At 36.8% G+C, this 18,325-nt stretch overlaps 1 protein-coding gene across 4 annotated transcripts in view; it reads left to right on the top strand.

Moving 5' to 3' along the window:
* The window catches only part of NEK11 (NIMA related kinase 11), a 269,503-nt gene that overhangs the window by 50,152 nt on the left and 201,026 nt on the right, over positions 1 to 18,325 (top strand). For all 4 annotated transcript variants that reach the window (XM_047875528.1, XM_047875529.1, XM_047875530.1 and 1 more), the window contains exon 4: positions 10,200 to 10,318. In XM_047875528.1, coding sequence (XP_047731484.1) covers positions 10,200 to 10,318 — 119 coding nt within the window. The remainder of the gene's footprint in view (positions 1 to 10,199; positions 10,319 to 18,325) is intronic.

Genomic DNA, 18,325 nt, shown 5'->3' on the forward strand with positions numbered 1-18,325 from the left:
CAAAGTCGGACGCTTAACCGACTGAGCCACCCAGGCACGCCTATTTTCTGCTTAGTGATATTAACATAACTAAACAGAAACTATCTTAGCGTAATGGTAGTGCTCAACCTTGGCTGTACATTAGAATCATGAGGAGATTTCAAAAATCACAAGACCTGAGACCCATCTCCAGAAAGTTTGATTTAATTGATCTGGATTTTTATCTGGACGTCAGGAGTTTTGAATGCTCTCCAGGTGATTCTAATGTGTAGCCAGGGCTGAGAGCTGCATAAAAAAGTTGAATGGTTAGTGTGAAAGCAGAAAAATGGAGCCATAAAGGAAAACTTGGTCAGTGTGTATGGAGCACTGAGCAAAGATGAGGCCTGGACTGGAGAACGGGGAATTCTGGCTCTGGTGGTGGGTTAGGTTTTATGCTCAGGCCACCTCATTAGGTGCTATGATAATTACCTGGCCTGTTCTCCTTGCTCCATGTGCAACTTCTGATTATAATTCAGCTCTCCACTTATGCCTCTTCTAACAGGAAAAAATCTTCTGGCTAAACTGACATGAGCTCCCTGTTGTCTTGGCAGCTGTAGCTCTCACTGCATGTGAATAAATTGGCATTCTAGATTATTTATTGGTTCCTTAACAGTTTGAAATTCACCAAGGCAATGATAGTCAGGAGTCTTTCCAAAAGCCATTATTGAGCCCCAAATCTGTGTCAGATATAATTCTAGAGAGTGTGGGGCAACAGAGATAATATAATATTTCTTTAATGAACCCGTCTGGTAGAATAAACAAATCATTTCTATCAATAGCAAAAGTACAAGCTAGATATGGTAAGTGTTGAGGGAAGGAGGTGGTTAAAGTCCTGTGCAAGTTAAGACTAGAGAGAAATGGACTATGGAAACCATGGAGGAGCTGGCATTATATTTGAACTTGAAGTATGGAAAGGATTTGGTCAAGGGAGATGGGGCAGGGACATTTTAGTTAAAGGGAATAATGTGATAAAAAGCTAAGAAGTAGAAAAGCATGGGCCATGATTTAAGAACCTAATACTTCACTTTTAATTATAATGTGTTTGCATTTCCTAATGTTAACAACTTATATACCCATTGTATAATAATCAAAACCAGGGTATTAATATTTTACCAGTTTAATTCCTAGTGTCTTTGTCTGTTCCAGGGCCCAATCTAGGATCCTGCATTGTGTATAATTGTTGCATCTCCCTATTCCTTTCTTGTCGGTGACAGTTCCCTTTTCCAGCCTTGTTTTCTATGACCTTGATACTTTTGATGACTACTGGTAACTTATTTTGTAGAAGGCCTCTCAGTTTGGATTTGCCTGATGTTTCCTTGTGATTAGATTGAGGTTCTATATTCTGAGGAAGCACACAAGTGATGTGATGTCCTTCTCACTACATCATATTAAGAGGGAACATGATGCTAGGGCAGCTTATTACTGGTGATGTTAACTTTGACTGAGAGAAGTTGTGTCTGCTGGATTTCTCCATTACGGTGTTACTATTTTCTTTTTTTGTAATGGATAAGTATCTTGGGAAAAATATTTTGAGACTATGCTAATACCCTGTTTTTCCTCAAACTTTCACCCACAGATTTTAGCATCTTTCAGTAAAGGTTGCCTGGAGTACTTTATACTGTGATATTTTGCTAATGGTGATTATGTATTTCCCTCACTCTTTCTATATTTACTAATTGGGATTCTCTTATAAGGAAGAGCTGTTCTACTGTCCCTTTCCCATTTATGTATTCAGTTATTTATTTATATCAGCATGAACTCATGAATATTTATCTTATTCTATGGGTTATAACCCAATACTGTCATTTTTGTTTTGTTGTTCAAACTGTTCCAACTTTAGCTGTTGGGGTTCCTTCAGGTTGGCTCTTGTGTCCTCTTAACGTGCCCTTATCCTTTTTCAAGGAGAGGTAGATTCTTATTAATTAATTTTATTTTATAGATGAGGAAACAGGACCCCAGAGAGGTGGAGTGATTTTATGGCAGTCACATGGCTAGAATATTGAATTTCATCTAGGGCAGAACGAGGACCAGGGGTATTGGGAAAATTGCTCTTTTTTTTTTTTCTTTTACTTGGATCGCTCTAATTCCTTCCTTAATATTTAATAGAGTCAACCAAATAGTCCATGGTTCCTACCTCCCCAAGCATGTAATTATCTACCTGTACATGGACATGAATTAGAAGACATTGGTTGTTTTATTGCTCATACCAACAATGTTAACCAAACATGTTTCAAATTGTGGCCCTAAGCACAAATTTCTACATAGCTACACTAATCAAGCCTATGTAAATTAAACAAAATGAAAACTTGCAGTTATAAGATGAACAAGATGTGGGAATCTAGAATATAGTTCTGGGCACAGGGACATAGCTTACAATACTGTACTGTATACCTGAAATTTGCCAAGAGAGTAGATCTCAAGTGCTCACACCACCACCAAAAAAAAAAAAAAAAAAAAAAAAAAAAAATAACTATGTGAAGTATTGGATGTGTCAGTTAACTTGAATGTGGTAATCATCTCACAATTCGTGTGTGTGTGTGTGTGTGTGTGTGTGTATATATATATATATATATATATATATATATATACGTGCATTTCCTTTTCTTGGCTTTTTCTCACTTACACTCGGTATCTTTATCTTTGTTTTTATACATAAACACAAAAACACAAGTATATCAGTTTGTACACACATACATATTTTAATATGATGATGATGATGTTATTAAGTATTTTATGTCTCTCAGTAGGAGACTAGTTAGGGCTTGAAATAGTGGAAAGTGGGTGGACTTTGTCATTACACTGACTTGTGTTCAGATCTTGGTCTATTTCCTTAAGGAAGTTATTTCATTTCTGTGATCCTTTTCCTGCTATTAAGATAGTGTATCAACACCTCTTTTGTTAGTTTTTTTTAGGGATTTGAAATAATGAATATTGAAAAAATGGCTCTCAGAACCTTGCACCTAGTAGACTGCCAGTAATGGAAGTTGTTATTTATAATCATTCATTATTTCATTGTTGCTCCCCTCTCCCCTTTCCAGTTGTTTTCTGGAAGGCAGGCTCATTTTTAACTCTGAGTTTGACTTGTAACCTTTAGTATGATTCATGCCAGAAGGAGGAAACATGCAAATTCTTAAACACTAATGAGTCTGATAGCAACTTTCAAGCAAGTACTTGCCAAAGATTTATTTGTACCGTACAAAAGAAAATTTGAAATGTTCTCTTATGTTTCTTACTTATTTAAAACTATTTAAATAAACGAAGTAAGTAGGCTGAGTTTTAACAATCTTGAACTTCTAGTAAGTGTCAGTAGTGAATTTGGCAATGACATGTAGCAATCAGGCTTACTAGCTCTCAGCTCTCAGAGAGTCCTTGTAACTTCATAATACTGGGTATGCGTTGAGTCTGCAATTAAAGAAAAATCTTTTTCTGTCCTTTTAAAGCCACTGCTTATTGTCCTGAAGCTCTGTCTGGGGCCACTAACATCCAAATTGTTTTGTTACAGTTGAGGGAGACTCGTAGGTTATTGATTATTGTGACATTGATTCATGACCGTCTGTCTTAGTCCATTCAGGCTGCTATAACAATATACCACAGACCCGGTGGCTTATAAACAACATAAATTTGTTTCTCACGGTTCTGAAGGCTGGAAGTCTGAAATCACGATTCCAGCAGATTCAATGTCTGGTCAAGACTGGATTCCTGGTTCATAAGTGGTCATCTTCTTGCTGTGTCCTCACATGCTAGAAGAGGTGAGCAAGGGTTGTCTGGCTGGCTCAGTCGGTTAAGTGTCCAACTCTTGATTTCGGCTCAGGTCGTGATCTCATAGTTGGTTGTGAGATTGAGCCTCGTGTCAGGCTCTGGGCTGGATGTGGAGCGTGCTTAAGATTCTTTCTTTTCCTGTCCCTCTGCTCCTCCCCGGCTTGTGTGTGTGTGTATGTGTGTACGCACACGCATGCGTGCCCACGTTCTCTTTCCCTCTCTCTCTCAAAGAAAAAAAGAAGAGGTGAGGGAGTTCTCTGGGGTCTCTTTTATAAAGACACTAATTTTATTCATGAGGCCTCCACCCTTATGATCTAATCATATCCCAAAGTCCCCACCCCCTAATACTATCACACTGAGGTGGGGTAGGGTTTCTACATAGGTATTTTGGGGAGATACAAACATTCAGTCTATAGCACCATCCTTCCCAGTATGAGCTCCGGGTAGCCACATATCACGGCTGTCTTCAATGGCCTGCTTTCCTGGGATTGCTGCTGACTGAAAGAACTAAACATTATCTTTAGAAAGGTATATCCTATCAGGCCTCTCTGGTTTTTCTGGGCAGTTCCATCCTGGAGAAGGTAGGCCTTCCTGAATTTGCTCTGTGTCAGTTCTGTGGCAGTTAGGGAGGACTGTAAATCATGGGTGTGTTTGATTTTTAAAATAATTTTTTAATGTTTACTTATATATGGGAGAGAGAGAGAGACAGAGAGATAGTGTGAGCGGGGGAGGGGCAGAGAGAGGGGGACAGAATCTGAAGCAGACTCCAGGCTCTGAGCCGACGCAGGGCTCAAGCTCACCAACCGTGAGATCATGACCTGAGCTCAAGTCAAACGCTTAACCCACTGAGCCATCCAGGCGTCCCGAGGGTCTGATTTTATATACCTGAACGGATCTACTCATGATTTTTAATTAATTAATCTGATTTGTTCTATTTACTTTCTTTGTTTAAGCCATGATATATTTTAACCTTTTAACAACAAATTTAAAAAGTAAGGCCACTGAGGTGTGCCTGGCTGGTTCAGTCAGTGGAGAATGCAACTCTTGGTCTCAGGGTCATGGGTTCCAGCCCCATTTGGGTATGGAGCCTACTTAAAATACAAATTAAAAAAAAAAAAAAAGGAAGGCCACAAATTTTTACTTAAAATTGTTAATGTAAAAATTGAAAAGCAAAAGTAGTTTTATTTAAAAGATGTGTCTTAATACACTAATACAAAGCAATTCATAAATCCATTAGAATTTACAGCATTGGGGGTGTGGCTTTAACTGACATGACTTTATATAAATATAAATATAAGTATTCAAAAATAGAATAATCCACTTCAAATAGTTTATTTTAAAAGCAACCCAGTGATTTATAGAAGAAAGCATTTCATGTCACTTGAGATAAAAATAAGTTCTATTTTATTTTTATTCATGTATATTTCTATCACCAGGAAGAACACTTACTCTAAAAGAATTTGGAAAAAGACACTAGCAGCTAAACCCAGGAATTCTCATTTGTATTATCAAACTTGAACATCATGATACTACATGGCATTATTTAGTACCTATTTAGAAACCTAGTTTTCTTATCTTGCTTTTAAGAGCATGGTGTGGCCTACCATTTCCTCCACTTTTTTGCACTCCATTGCAGTGCACTTCCAAAATGCCAAGGGAATGTCTTCGGGTTCTACAACATAACGACAGATGATCTTCACACCCCCTCCACCTCCATTTATTGGTGTTTTTGAAAAAATATGTCATTATAAAAAGATTCTTATTCAGCCCTGTCCGAAGTACATCTTTTTCCTTTGGAATTTTTCAAACTGTTGGACCAAATGTTGCCACTGATGGGTGAAATATTAAGTGTATGGCCCATTTGTGTTATTATCTAGCAACATTTGTTAAAATGTGGTCCATGGACTACCTGTCCCAGAGTCACTTAGGATGCTTGTTTAAAAATAGAGATTCTTTTGTCACCTCCAGACTTACTAAATCAGTGTCTGTTGATGCGGTCCAGGAATATGCATTTTATTATTATTTAAAAAAATTTTTTTTCCCAATGTTTATTTATTTTTGGGACAGAAAGAGAGCATGAACGGGGGAGGGGCAGAGAGAGAGGGAGACACAGAATCGGAAACAGGCTCCAGGCTCTGAGCCATCAGCCCAGAGCCTGACGCGGGGCTCGAACTCACGGACCGCGAGATCGTGACCTGGCTGAAGTCGGACGCTTAAGCGACTGCGCCACCCAGGCGCCCCTGCATTTTAAACAAGAAACATGGATGATTCTGATGCCTGCTAGAATTTGAAGTCCACAGGAAGGATGTATTAGAAGCTTATTGAAAGGTGATGTGGAGTGTTAGAGAGCAGCATTGAAGATGTCAACCAAATGACTTAATAAGGAGCAACTTTTTAATTTTAAAATGAAGTAGGGCAGAACAGTTTTTCAAGCTCCTCCCAACTCTAGAATCCAGAGGTTATTTCATGCTTTGTATATGCTCTGGGCATTGCAGTTTTGTTGTATTCAGACTTCTGAGAATGTTCTACTTTGGCTTTTTAAACTGGTTGTAAGTGCTTCTGTTGAAGACTTAAAAAAACAGGGATTAATTTTTTTTAATTAAATGCTTTTAGGATTTAAAACTTTTTAATGGAATCAAAGATGGAGTTTAGACACTGTATTTGAGTTGTTCTTCATTCCTTCAAGGTCTTGGCATTTCAAAGTCAATCTGATGTTGGCTAATTGGGCTGGGGGAGGGAGGAGAGGCCAGTAACCCAGCAAATGGTGCATTTTGGGTTACAGATTTTCAAAACTTCAGAAGTTAACATCAAGGCTTTATTTGCAACTTTCAAGGGGTGATATTACTGAAAGAGCATTTTCTGTGAGCAATATAGACTTGAGGCAACATTAATATTGGTTTAAGTAAAAGTCAATATTCTTCACTAAAGTTTTTCTTAGCAATAAAAGTCATCATTAAATATTTCTCAAAGACAAAGTTGAGAAAACAACGAGCCTGCAGATAGTGTAATAAGAACTTAAACTGAGGTAAGACATTTTATCAAAAACATTTGATTTTTACTTGGAAGATGGCTTAGAGAAAGAAAGTCATAAATGCTTTCCATATTCATATTTCAAAATCCATCTGCTTCACAAAAAATATATTTCTTTGGTTGTGATATAAAAGCATAATTTTTTATCTTAATCTGTGAGGGACTTGATTACCTAATTTAAATCCTAAGAAAATAATCTACAGAGTATTTATTAAAGAACAAAGTACATACAAAGCAAATAATGTTTCTTAGAGATAAACGTACAAAATGAAAATTGTAGGGGTAGCAACTTGATGAGCATGAGGCCCAGCTCTCTGATTAATTTTTTGGTGTTCTATCTTCTTGTCAACTAAACAGGTTCCTTGCTCAATGTTAGGAACTGGTTCAGTTTTCCTTCTTATGGTTCTACTCAGAGAGCGAGGGGGAGCTTGATCCTTTTGACATTTCACTTTGAGGCCTACTATTGAAGGCCCTATTCTTTTTCTCTTTTTTAATAGTCTAAATATATATATATATACATATATATATATAGTCACCAGAAATCATATATATGTGTGTATATGTGTGTGTGTGTGTGTGTATACACACACATATAGTCACCAGAAAATGTGCACATACTTAATATAAATGCAGGAAACAAATAAGCAAGTTTCAGTTACCACTTGAGGAGAGAGCATTAGGAGGTAATTGTCAGACTAACAATAAATGTCACCCAGGGAGTGTGCTCCTGTCATGGCAAGATAACTCACAAAGGACATAATTCTACTCACTCACAAAGAAAGCAATACCAAAGCTGATACAAATGTGTAAAACATTCACATTTATATAATTTATTTGGGATAAATTCTTGAAAGGAATGCTGTTTTAACACATGAATTTTTCCAAATTTTAGTGTTATTACAATTGGGGTAGACAATTACATATGCAAAGTCTGTTTTCATAGGGACAATTGTACTTTTGTATGACCTTTCTAAAGTAAGAAACAGTGGGTTGGATTATATTTCTATAAGGCAAGTTTTTCTTTTTTCTTTTTTCTTTCCTTCTTCCTTCCTTCCTTCCTTCCTTCCTTCCTTCCTTCCACCCATCCATCTATCCATCCATCCATCACTCCTCATCTGAAGCTATTAAGGAAGGACACAGCAACATATATAATTATCTTTCTGACAGTGGAGATATTTGATCATATTCAGAGAATCTAAATGGGATATTGAAAGGATATCTTGCTTTTTGTTTTAAAATTAGTATGTGGAGGTGTGGAGGTGTGTGTGTGAGAGAGAGAGAGGTTTTGCTAGAGTCCTCTTGGATAGAAGAGCCTGGATTGGAAATATATATATATATACATTGGTAGCTTACCTGTCATCTGAAGGGCTTTCGTGTCTACTTCACAGGAAGTTGTAATATTCTATTGTCAAAAAATGTTTTGTGCAACTTATAGAAACCTTATGATAGTACAGCTTGTATGACCCAATAGAACTTTGATAAACTCTAGGATTAAAAAGAGAGGGGATATAAAGAAAGGTAGGTTTGGAGAAAGAAGAAAATGATAGTCTTTTGACAAGGAGTCAAATATTCAATTCACTGTATTTTTGAATTCCAACAAGCTTTGATCTCCTTAGCCCAGAAAATCCAGCAGGAAATTAAATGTGACCTAGGATACAAGCAGGAGGTTTGATATGCCCCTTCTCGTTTGTCATGCCCTTGTGGAAGGTGAGAATATGGGAGGCAAATTATTTGTATATTGCACTGAAAGGAAATAAAAAAATCATTACAAGCGAGTCGATTGGTTGACCTAATGTTGTTTGATTAGAAGTAATTTCCCTTTGGTTGTTTCTTTGCTTATAAATGCTTTTCCTTTGCATTTAACAATGAAAACTCTGTCAGGCATAGTCTGTAAGTAGCTTAATGTTTGGCCCTTATGTTCCTTAGGGACATGGCTTATACCTCTCTTCTCTCGTAGGGCTGTGTTGTTGGCATATCCTAAACACTTGCATTTCACTCCTTGTTTTCAGAGAAACACTTCCTGAGTTGTTTTTAATTGTTCAGTGTTTAAAGGTAAAAGGGATCAGGTATAGGGCTTCTCTGAGAGAATTTAACATTTTGTGTATTCATTTCTATGGTAGTTGAAATACATTAATATTAGCACAATCAGAAAGGCCCTTATATCAGACTCTGCTAGGTAACTTTAGATGTTTGTCACTGTGATCATGATTCATTTTTGGCACTGAGGATTATTCTTTCTATCACCAGTGAGCAGTAGAACAGACTGACTAAATGTTTAAATGATGTGTTTGGACCCCACCTAGATCAACAGTTGCTGTATTCCTGGGAATTTTACTGTAGTTAAATAGACAAAAGGAGAGTTAAGTCATCCCAAACACATGTTAGTCTGGACATGCCAAACTGAAAAGAATCTGAACTCCAGCAGCCAGTGCCATATGCACAACATAAGGACTGATTTAGTTTCACCAAAACATCATCACTTTATATTAAATTAATAGCATTCATTTTAATTTTAGCATTCATTTTTAATTTTGGCTTTCTATTTTTACTTTGTATATATGTCAGGCTTCTATAGTTGTATAAAACTCTAAGCATAAGAAAAGTCATTCCTAGTTTTATGTGGACACATGTAAATATGTGATGTAATGTAATGTAATACATTTTAGGTAATATTTAAGTAACATAATAAAATAAAACCTTTCAGAAGGGTTTTGTCCTTGAGTGATGTCAAAGATAAACACAGCGGGCATTACTTAAAGTGGTGAAAACAGTTTATGTGGTAACTGGCACTCAGGGAAAGAGCTGACCTCTTGTTGTTGTGCACATATTCTGATATGTGCAGAAGTGCCTGGATGATAAATAGTGAGACTGGAAGAAGGGAGAAAACAGTGGGAACCTGAACAGTCATGGAGGGGAAACACTGAGAAAGCAGGAAGGTAGTTGGTTCATATGTATCTGGGTTTGCTAACTGGCAGTAGTTGAAATTAGGTCCCTACCCTTCCACAGAAACCAGGAGACAGGGATCCCTATCTCGAGATGCGGGCAGGAACAAACAGTAAATTCTTTTGGCAGCTGTAAGTTTTCTTAGGCAGGCACTTTAAGGAAGACTAGGGTCATCCTGGGGATGTGGCCTTGAACTATTAGAAGTGTGTTAGTATTTATTCAAGTCTTTTAAAGCCAAGGGTGAGGCCTAGTTGAGAAGAGAGCTCAAAGGAGCCTGGCAAGAGTTCGGCCAAGGAGAGACTCTTTGTCAGTGATAGTTCAGAGTGGCAATGTGCCCTCACTTTCTTGTGATAAACAGTGATTGTTACATATTAATTATTGTAGAGAGAGCTTGATTTTAAAATCTTAACTGAAAGAAAAACATGAAAAATTATGCTACTATGTTTCAGGGCCGAGACCTGGATTGTAAAATTCAGGAATATAAAGAAGCTGGAAAAACCTTTCCGGAAAGTCAGATAATCGAATGGTTTATCCAGCTGTTGCTAGGAGTTGACTACATGCATGAAAGGTATGTTCATTTGTTACTGAGGGACACAATTTTAACAGTCATGTCTGAACCTGAAAAATGAATTTTGGGGGTAGAATGAAAGGAAGCAATCGTGAAAGGTAAATGACTGTAGTTAAACATCTGCAATATGCTTTTCCATGAAGAAACTGTTGAATGATTCAATATAAAAGATTTACTTGAATAGCCTTTTTTGTTGTTGTTCTAGAAATCAAGTTGGCCTTGAATACAAGACAGAAATTTGTATTAAACACATTCTCATTTATCTGATCATCTCCTGTGTTTACAAGTGATTCTCAGATACCTTTAGCATGCTATGAATTTCTTATATTTTACAACAGGCTTGAACTATAAATACCTAGCATGCTCTAAATGAATTGCACAATCAACTTAGAATGTGTCAGTGCACAAGTTAGCTGTGTTTACATCCCAACATGAGCTGAGTAATTGAGGCAAAAGTTATTCTTGGGACTTAGAGAGATAAATATTTAGACCAAGTCAGTTTTGATGTGAAATATCTGATACAGAAGGTCAAAGTATGTTTTATGAGTTCAGTTGTCTGTAACTTGCAATTATAATCTCTGCCTTAACATGTATTTTAAAACTTTTAATTATATTTCTTATATGTCAAAAGTAATAATTTTTGGATGTTTTATAGATATACAAAATGGCATGACCACATTTGAAAAGAGGAACACACATAGACAAAAGCAGATACTCGGAGTTGTCCCTGTTAGCCTTCAACTTAGCACTGGGTGGAACATGTGATAACATTCTTAAACAAAGGTTGAAATTTATAGAATACATCAAGGTCTGGCTACACATGTATGTCAGATAGCTCACATGTGTTTCCTATGGTTTCTGGATGCATAAAAAGTGACCAGATTATACTGAGCTTTGCCATGTATCTTCTAAACACATGCTCGACACTGGGTGTTGTATGGAAACCAATTTGACAATAAATTTCATAGGAGAAAAAAGAAAATACAGAGGTAGAAAACAAAACAAAACAAAAATAAACACATGCTCGATGATACAAATAGCTACTGATTTATTGACAACTCATAAAAATTTTCTGAATGATGTTAAACTTTCCTAAGAAACAATGATAAAAGAATATCAAATAATGTTTTAATAAACTACCCAAAGCTGCTGAATGTAGACATATGTGTATACAGTTGTATTAGTATTTCTTTTCTTTTCTTTACTATTCCATGCATATGTGTTAGCTTATACATAAGGAAATATGTATATGTCACATATGTATATGTCATCTTCACATATAAAAGTGAAAACTTTTATGTTCTCTGTGCAAAATATAAAACTGAAATCTGGTTGATTTAGTAATCCAAATATTTGCAATATGTTTGGTGTGGTTACTAGTAAATGAGTTAATAGTAAATGATTTTAAAATAGTCCTTCAAAGAGAGGATTTAAATATTTTTTTGAATCCTTCAACATTTTAAGAAAGTTATTAAATGGAGCTAAATGTTTGGATATTTGTGTGTCGGTGTTCCTGAAATACCATCCTTTATGATTCAGATAACAAATTGTGGTGTTTATTTATTGTTACCATAACCAACCATTGTAAAGTTTTTCTGCATAGACAGAAATTTAAATTTTATTCTTAGGTTCATTTATTCATTTATTAAACAGAGATAAATTAAAAATAAGACCTAACCTTAAAAACTGTTAGCAAACTAGCAGAGATAAAGCATGTACCCAAATAACTATAAACCCTGTAACAAGTGGATGTATCAGATGCAGAGTCTCTGCTACATCCTGCATCATGGCCCTGGGCAAGCTGCTTAACCTCTCTGAGCCTTTATTTTCTCATTTATAAAATAGGAATAATGATGGGACTCTCCCTACTTGCTTATAGGACTGTAATATTCACTGAGATGTTACACATTTAAAAAGTTTGCAGTCTGTTAAGCACTCTGTAAATGTTGTTGTTTGTGGTTGTAATTTATATAGAAATGAAAGCATAGTCACCAGAAGGGCTAAAAAAAATTCTGACAATAATAGTGCTGACAAGGATGTGGAGCTACTGGAACTCTCTTACATTGCTGGTATAATCACTTTAGAAAAAACCTAAACACTCAAATACCCTGTGATCCAGTAATTCTGTTCCTGAGATGAGAAATGAGTTCCTGTGTCCAACAAAAGACATGTATAAAATATCCATAGAAGCCTTAATTGTAATAGCAAAACACTGAGAAATGTCCATTTATAATAGAATGGTTGAATAAATTGTGGTATAGTCTTATGATGGAATACTATTCTGCAGTAAAAGAAGGACATACAACTGATTTGCATGACCTGGATGAATCTCAGAGATGTGATGTTGGGTGAAAGAAGCCAGATGCAAAAGAGTGCATCTTCTATGGCTCCATTTATATGAAATTAAAAAAAAAAAAGATAGTCTTAGAATAGAGATTACCCTTTGAAGGGGATTTTGACTGGAACGGGGCACAAAGAAATTTCTTGGATGCTGGAAGTGTTCTATATCTTGACCCAAGTGGATGATTACAAGGGTGATAAATTCATCAAGTTAAAGATTTATGCATTTTAATGTAAATTATACTCTAATTCAAAACAAGTGATAAAAGTGCCAAAAAGAGTACAGTCTAAATGCTAAAGTAGATCAGAAAAGGGTTAATGTTTCTACTTGGGAGAATCAATGAAGGTCTTGGAAGAAGTGATATTTGACCCAATGTAGGCTTTGAATAAAGTGAAAGATGAGTCAGAGATTTCCAGATTTAGGGAACAGAGTTGGAAAAGGCACAGATGTGGGAACTCATGGTACTTTTAGAGTGAATGATAAGTAGGTCAGTTGGAATGGCTCTTGGGATACATGGATGAAGTTGTGAGGAATGGTAGGTTGACATCAAGTTGTAGAGGGCTTTATTTTGTACTATAGACAATGATGCCACAGAATCCTTTTGAGTGGAACTATGATCAGAGCTTCAGGAAGACTGGGTAATAAATTATAGAGAGGAGAGAGGGAAACTCAGAATATCAGTCTGGAACCTTTTATAATATCCATGCATGTGGTTGTATGACCTGAAACAATATGGCAGCAGTGGGCAGGACATGGAAGGATGAGAGTTAACTTGATAAGTTCAAATGACTCGGCTTGAAATTATGTGGATATGTCAGATTGATAAGAGAAGGTCAAGGATGAACCCAAGTTTCATCACCCAAAGAGGCAAGTGAGAAGTTGGAAAGATAGGTTTGAAGTAATGGTGCTGAGTTTAATAGTGAATATCCTGGGTGAAATCTGGAGAGAGATTGAGAGAGGAAAGGTGGGAGATAGAGCGAGTGGAAGGAAGAGAGGGAGGGTGGAAGGTGAGAGGGAGGGAGGGAGAGAGACAGAGGAAGGAAGGAAGGAAGGAAGGAAGGAAGGAAGGGATGGAGGGAAGGAGGAAGGAAAGAAGGAAGGAAGTTAGAATTGAGGTCCTAGATATTGGGGAAACACCAAAACTTGTCTGAATTCCCCCAATATCAGAGCCTTGAAACAAAAAATGGAGTGTAAGAAGTTTATCTAGGGGGTGATTTCATGAAACAGAGCCAATGAGTGGGGAGAGTGAGGGAGACAGGGAAGTGAGAAAAGCCATACAGGGCATATTATTGAGCTGGTTGCTGCTGTGGAAAGAGGGACGTAGAGGCAACATTCTTCTATGTGTTTTAGGTTTGGGTTCCTCTTTTTGCATTCTTTTAGAACATTTATGAAAATTCTTGCCCACATATAACAATTGTCTAACACTATTATGAATTTCCTCTTGAAAATTCCTCATATTTCTTGGAGTTTTGGGTGGAAAAGTGAGGCAGTTATCACTATCTTGATCCAATCTCTAGACTAGTTTTTTGTGGGTATTTCTGAGTATAATTGACATGCAGTGTTACATTAGCTCCAGATGTACAATATAGTGATTCCACAAGTATATACATTATACTATATTCACCATAAGCAACCTCTAGAATAGTTTTTAAATGGAGAAATGCTCTATGTTATTCCTGATCACAAATCTATAATCTATATTTCAAAATATTTAATTTGTATAGGTCTAAATATGTCTCCTATAGAAAATAAACTATCTCGTGGACAACCTAGAAGAAATGGATAAATTCCTAGAAACCTGTAACCTACCAAAACTGAAGCAGGAAGAAATAGAAAATTTGAACAGACCAATTACCTGCAATGAAATTGAATCAGTAGTAAAAAAAAAAACAAAACTCCAAACAAATAAAATTCCATGACCAAATAGCATCACAGGTGAATTTTACCAAACATTTAAAGAAGAGTTAATACCTATTCTTCTCAAACTTTTCCAAGAAATAGAAGAGGAAGGAAAATTTCCAAATTCATTCTATTAGACCAGAATTGCCCTGATACCGAAACCAGATAAAGACACAACAACAAAAAGAGAACTACAGGCCACTATTTCTCATGAACATAGATGCAAAAAACCTCAGCAAAATGTTATCAGACTGAATCCAACAATACATTAAAAAAATTATTCATCATGATCAAGTAGGATTTATTCTTGGGTTACAAAGGTGATTCAATATTTGCAAATTAATCAATGTGATACATCACATCAGTAAGAGAAAGGGTAGAAACTATATGATCATTTCAGTAGATGCAAAAAAAAGCATTTGACAAAGCACAATATCCATTGATAAAAATCCTTAACAAAGTAGGCTTAGAGGGAACATACCTCAACCTTATATGAAAAACACAGCTAACATCATACTCCGCGGGGAAGAACTGAGTGCCTCATAAGATCAGGAACAAGACAAAGATGTCCACTCTCACCACTTTCATTCAACATAGTACTGGCAGTCTTAGCCACAGCCATCAGACAAAAAAAATAAAAAAGAAAAAGGAAATGACATCCATGTTGTTAAGGAAGAAATAAAACATTCACTATTTGCAGGTAACATGATACTATATTTAGAATACCCAAAAGATTCTACTAGAAACTGCTAAAACTGATAAACAAATTCATTAAGTCATAGGATACAAAGACAATGTACAGATCTGTTACATTTCTATACACCAATAATGAAGCAGCAGAGAGATTAAGAAAACAACCCCAATTACAATTGTGCCAAAAATAATAAAATAACTAAGGATAAACCTAACCAAAGAGATGAGAGTTAAGTTTCAGAGTACAGGTAGGTACCCTGAAAACTATAAAAACATTGATGGGAGAAATTGAAGATGATACAAAGAAATGGAAAGACATTCCATTTCCATGGGTTGGAAAAACAAAATATTATTAAAAGGTGTGTACTACGCTTCCAAAACTCAATCAGGAGGAAATAGAAAGCTTGAACAGACCCATAACCAGCGAAGAAATTGAATCAGTCATCAAAAATCTCCCAACAAACAAGAGTCCAGGACCAGATGGCTTCCCAGGGGAGTTCTACCAGATGTTTAAAGCAGAGATAATACCTATCCTTCTCAAGCTATTCCAAAAAATAGAAAGGGAAGGAAAACTTCCAGGCTCATTCTATGAAGCCAGTATTACTTTGATTCCTAACCCAGACAGAGACCCAGTAAAAAAAGAGAACTACAGGCCAATATCCCTGATGAATATGGATGCAAAAATTCTCAATAAGATACTAGCAAATCGAATTCAACAGCATATAAAAAGAATTATTCACCATGATCAAGTGGGATTCATTCCTGGGATGCAGGGCTGGTTCAACATTCGCAAATGAATCAACGTGATACATCACATTAATAAAAGAAAAGACAAGAACCATATGATCCTGTCAATCGATGCAGAAAAGGCCTTTGACAAAACTCAGCAACCTTTCTTAATAAAAACCCTCGAGAAAGTCAGGATAGAAGGAACATACTTAAAGATCATAAAAGCCATTTATGAAAAGCCCACAGCTAACATCATCCTCAATGGGGAAAAACTGAGAGCCTTTTCCGAGATCAGGAACATGACAGGGATGTCCACTCTCACCACTGTTGTTTAACATAGTGTTGGAAGTTCTAGCACCAGCAATCAGACAACAAAAGGAAATCAAAGGCATCAAAATTGGCAAAGATGAAGTTAAGCTTTCACTTTTTGCAGATGACATGATATTATACATGGAAAATCCGATAGACTCCACCAAAAGTCTGCTAGAACTGATACATGAATTCAGCAAAGTCGCAGGATACAAAATCAATGTACAGAAATCAGTTGCATTCTTATACACTAATGAAGCAACAGAAAGACAAATAAAGAAACTGATCCCATTCACAATTGCACCAAGAAGCATAAAATACCTAGGAATAAATCTAACCAAAGATGTACAAGATCTGTATGCTGAAAAGTATAGAAAGCTTGTGAAGTAAATTGAAGAAGATATAAAGAAATGGAAACACATTCTGTGCTCATGGATTGGAAGAATAAATATTGTCAAAATGTCAATACTACCCAAAGCTATCTACACATTCAATGCAATCCCAATCAAAAGAGCACCAGCATTCTTCTCAAAGCTAGAACAAGCAATCCTAAAATTTGTATGGACCACAAAAGGCCCCGAATAGCCAAAGGAATTTTGAAGAAGAAGACCAAGGCAGGAGGCATCACAATCCCAGACTTTAGCCTCTACTACAAAGCTGTCATCATCAAGACAGCATGGTATTGGCACAAAAACAGACACATAGACCAATGGAATAGAATAGAAACCCCAGAACTAGACACACAAAAGTATGGCCAACTAATCTTTGACAAAGCAGGAAAGAACATCCAATGGAAGAAAGACAGTCTCTTTAACAAATGGTTCTGGGAGAACTGGACAGCAACATGCATAAGATTGAAACTAGACCACTTTCTCACACCATTCACAAAAATAAACTCAAAATGGATAAAGGACCTGAATGTGAGACAGGAAACCATCAAAACCCTAGAGGAGAAAGCAGGATAAGACCTCTCTGACCTCAGCCATAGCAATTTCTTACCTGACACATCGCCAAAGGCAAGGGAATTAAAAGCAGAAATGAACTACTGGGACCTTATGAAGATAAAAAGCTTCTGCACAGCAAAGGACACAATCAACAAAACTCAAAGGCAACCAACGGAATGGGAAAAGATATTTGCAAATGACATATCGGACAAAGGGCTAGTATCCAAAATCTATAAAGAGCTCACCAAACTCCACACCTGAAAAACAAATAACCCAGTGAAGAAATGGGCAGAAAACATGAATAGACACTTCTCTAAAGAAGACATCCGGATGGCCAACAGGCACATGAAAAGATGCTCAACGTCGCTCCTTATCAGGGAAATACAAATCAAAACCACACTCAGATATCACCTCACGCCAGTCAGAGTGGCCAAAATGAACAAATCAGGAGACTGTAGATGCTGGAGAGGATGTGGAGAAATGGGAACCCTCTTGCACTGTTGGTGGGAATGCAAATTGGTGCAGCCGCTCTGGAAAACAGTGTGGAGGTTCCTCAAAGAATTAAAAATAGACCTACCCTATGACCCAGCAATAACACTGCTAGGAATTTACCCAAGGGATACAGGAGTGCTGATGCATAGGGGCACTTGTACCCCAATGTTAAGAGCAGCACTCTCAACAATAGCCAAATGGTGGAAAGAGCCTAAATGTCCATCAACTGACGAATGGATAAAGAAATTGTGGTTTATAGACACAATGGAGTACTACGTGGCAATGAGAAAGAATGAAATATGGCCCTTTGTAGCAACATGGATGGAACTGGAGAGTGTGATGCTAAGTTAAATAAGCCATACAGAGAAAGACAGATACCATATGTTTTCACTCTTATGTGGATCCTGAGAAACTTAACAGAAACCCATGGGGGAGCGGAAGGAAAAAAAAAAAGAGAGAGAGATTAGAGTGGGAGAAAGCCAAAGCATAAGAGACTCTTAAAAACTGAGAACAAACTGAGGGTTGCTGGGGGGCGGGAGGAAGGAGAGAGTGGGTGATGGGTATTGAGGAGGGCACCTTTTGGGATGAGCACTGGGTGTT

The sequence above is a fragment of the Prionailurus viverrinus genome, chromosome C2, assembly GCF_022837055.1.
Source record: "Prionailurus viverrinus isolate Anna chromosome C2, UM_Priviv_1.0, whole genome shotgun sequence".
Lineage (NCBI taxonomy): Eukaryota > Metazoa > Chordata > Mammalia > Carnivora > Felidae > Prionailurus > Prionailurus viverrinus.